The sequence below is a fragment of the Bison bison genome, unplaced genomic scaffold, assembly GCF_000754665.1.
Source record: "Bison bison bison isolate TAMUID 2011002044 unplaced genomic scaffold, Bison_UMD1.0 scf7180017864341, whole genome shotgun sequence".
Classification (NCBI taxonomy): domain Eukaryota; kingdom Metazoa; phylum Chordata; class Mammalia; order Artiodactyla; family Bovidae; genus Bison; species Bison bison.
The window spans coordinates 6,739,575-6,742,688 of record NW_011494913.1 but is presented as its reverse complement, the minus strand read 5'-3'; the positions used below and the strand labels follow the sequence as shown (position 1 = coordinate 6,742,688).

Here is a 3,114-nt window from a genome sequence, read left to right as displayed (position 1 = left end):
TCCTCGGCCCCTCGTTCACCTCCTGGGGCACTGCTCCAAAGCAGGGCCAGCCAGAGACCGGCCAGACGCGCAGGCCTGTCCTGCCCCCTCCCCGTCCTGCCCCCTCCCCGGTCCTGCCCTCTCCCCGTCAGATAGCATACTGAGTCCCTGTAAGTCTGTCCACTGATTCCATCCCAGGTGAAGCTCAGGGCCTTCCACCAGGTACCTGTAGGGGCCACTGGGGCCGGGGGACCTGAAGGGTCCATTCTTCTGTGACATAGGCGAGACAGGGTGACCCTGCTCTCCCTTCCCTCAAAGAAGCTACTTCGTCTCTTCTTTATCAGTCACTACCCACAGCTGGACGTCTGGCCCTCCCTCTGAGAAGCCCTGGAGAGGCTCCCGGGGCTCCATCCCACGTCCCTGAGAATGTCCACCTCAGATGCTCATGGCTCAGTGGCTGTTCTCTCCCCCTTCACCTCAGCCTTCCTGCATCAGCCCCCAGACACCTGCAGCCCCCGACCCCCACCCCTACGGAGCCGCAGGAAAGCCACTTCCCCTGGAGCCGCCACCCGGGGCCCAGGATTCACCACACTTCACCACATGTCGACTTCCCTCTGTGGGGTCTGCGCTGCCAGCAGCAAGACGCCTGCAGGCCTCACTTGGCCTCAGTTGAGTTCTCAGTGAGAAATAGTTTCTGGCAACAGAGTAGCCAGCCCATGTGGTGGGTCCCTGACAGGTGAGCCGCTCATCTGTTCTGCCAGATGCCCCACCCTTCAGGCAAAAGAGCCCTCCCGTCCCACGGTGTGTCCCGTGAGAGAGCAGGGATCACAGACAAGTGCACAGTAGAACGTGACCCCCAGCCCATGGGGCCTGGGGCAGGGAGGGGGCTGTCTATACTACAGATTGTAGACCCCTGGGGAGAAGGCGGCAGGCCCCAGGTTGGGAAAGGAGTCCCAGTGAGGGGCTGGATGACCAGAGGAGCTGGGAGGAGGGAGAGGAAAGGTCCAGACCACAAGGAACTGGCAAGAGGCTTCCGCTTTCTGACCATAAGCGTCTAGCATCCGCAGCAGCAAAGATACGCAAACAGCTCCCTGTGCTCGGAGCCAGAGGGTTTGCTGAAAATACCCAACTTCCCACTCTTCTTAAGAAGTCCTCCCAGGGGTGTCCTGGGGTTTGGAGGGCGAGCATGGAAGTGGGGATGCACAGGGTCTTGTGCATGATGAACACCCATCCCCTCTACTTATCTCACTATTGCACTGAGAACTCTTTAAGTTCTGCCAAGGAAAAACCTCAGAGATGGGTGAAATCTGGCTTAGAAAGTGCCTCAGATGGCACTGAGTCTGGGGCTTCCCAAACCTGCTGGTCTTAAGAACACCCAATGCAATGTTCGAGCCCCAGCCTTCTCTCCCAGCTACACATAGGGTGAGGAGGGCCTCCAGCAGCACTGCCGCCGTGCCAGCTCGTCTTCTGGGGTCAGGAGCTGCGCGTGGCCTGGGACAGACAGCAAGGCCAGCCTCAGCCCACCACTATGCCTCCGACGTGGTGGGAACCACTCATCTGATTTTTTTGGCATCACTGTGGCTCAGGGAACTGCAGAGGCCCCGGGACAACTTGAATCTGTGTGACTTCACTTTCACCGGAGCCTCCTCATTTTCACCCAGTTATCTGCCCCGCTGATAATGAGAGACATATGGAAAGGCTTGGGCTGGAAGTCCAGCTCTGCAATTAGTAGTGGAAGTGGGACTGAGTCCACTGTCTGCATCTGAGACACGGGCACAGCCTTCCCTCCTCCCAGGGTGCCTGTGGAATCGACACAGCAGCAGTGAGCCCTTTGCCAGTTGCCCCTGTGTGCAAGGACGTTTGCCTCGCCCAGCCCTGTGGGGAAGCAGGGCCAGCAGCCTGCTGCCCTTGTGAGTGGGGTCAGCTGCAGAGGCCCTCACAGCCTGGCCTGGAAGAGGCACTCCTGCCTGGAGACTCCACCTCCCCCATCCTGGGCCTTGTGAAGACAGCAGGAGGTCTCCCTCCAAGCAGCGCGGTCACTTACGCACTTCCATCTCCCGAGGGCAGAGCTGGGGGACTCGGCCATCTCTGTCACCCAGGGCGTAGCACAGAGCCATGCCAAGGGCAGACATCAGCAGACATCTCTGCTAAATGAGCTGAGCATGATACAAAGGCTCAGGGGCTCCCAGACTCTGATTTGCCTTTTCTCCTCTGCAGGTTGATTCTTACGATGTGACAGTGGATGAAGAACTGGGTGACATCCAACTGATCAAAATCGAGAAGCGCAAGTACTGGTTCCATGACGACTGGTACCTGAAGTACATCACGGTGAAGACGCCCTGTGGGGATTACATCGAGTTCCCCTGCTACCGCTGGATATCGGGTGAGGGCGAGATCGTCCTGAGAGATGGGCAAGGTGAGCGGCTCAGTTCCTGCCCACCTCCTGGGCTTCCAGGAAATGAGAGGGTTTTTGGCCCTCCATCCCCGAAGAACTGTATCCACGGGAATAATAACAATGCCGCCCATGGCTGAGCACCTGCTCTGCGCCCTGATGCACCTGCAGGAAATGTGACTTCCTCTGGGTACTGATAAGTCCCGGGCTCAGAGGGTGGAGTGACAGGCTCCAAGCTCCATCCAGCCATGTCCCCCCTCTGCCATACAGTCCTTCAGGGGAAGATTATGAGCCCCCCACTTTTGTCAGAGGGTAACCAGGGTCTCTAGTAGCACATACGCCTAGGACGTGTCCCTGGATGGATGGTTCTCCAGTTTAGTTCTTGGCTGTGCTCTCTGGGAGGTCACAGTGGGGCTTGGGCTCCTAGGGATCCCACTCAGGCCAGGGAAAGGAAGGAGGTGACCAGGAGTGCCTGTGCGCCAGCTCGGAGGAATCACGGGCAAGGCTCACGCTCAGTGGTCACCAATCATTAAACCTGAAGTCTCACCTAAAATGTGCTCTCCTATGCAAGACCCTCAAATGTGCAGACCCCGATCTGACGCTTCCTCGCGAGGCCATTCTTGGTAAGAGACACACAGCTAGTTAGGTTGGAGGTAGAGGAGAGAGACGAGATGGTGGGGTCAGCGCAGGCCGCTTCCCCTCTGAACAATGCACCTCCCCACTCGCTCGCCAGCCTCCTAACA

At 58.4% G+C, this 3,114-nt stretch overlaps 1 protein-coding gene across 1 annotated transcript in view; it reads left to right on the top strand.

Annotated features, from left to right (window-relative positions):
* Window positions 1–3,114, top strand: part of ALOX5 (arachidonate 5-lipoxygenase) — a 51,888-nt gene that overhangs the window by 3,802 nt on the left and 44,972 nt on the right. The window contains exons 2-3 of the mRNA XM_010854516.1: window positions 461–659; window positions 2,197–2,395. Coding sequence (XP_010852818.1) covers window positions 461–659; window positions 2,197–2,395 — 398 coding nt within the window. The remainder of the gene's footprint in view (window positions 1–460; window positions 660–2,196; window positions 2,396–3,114) is intronic.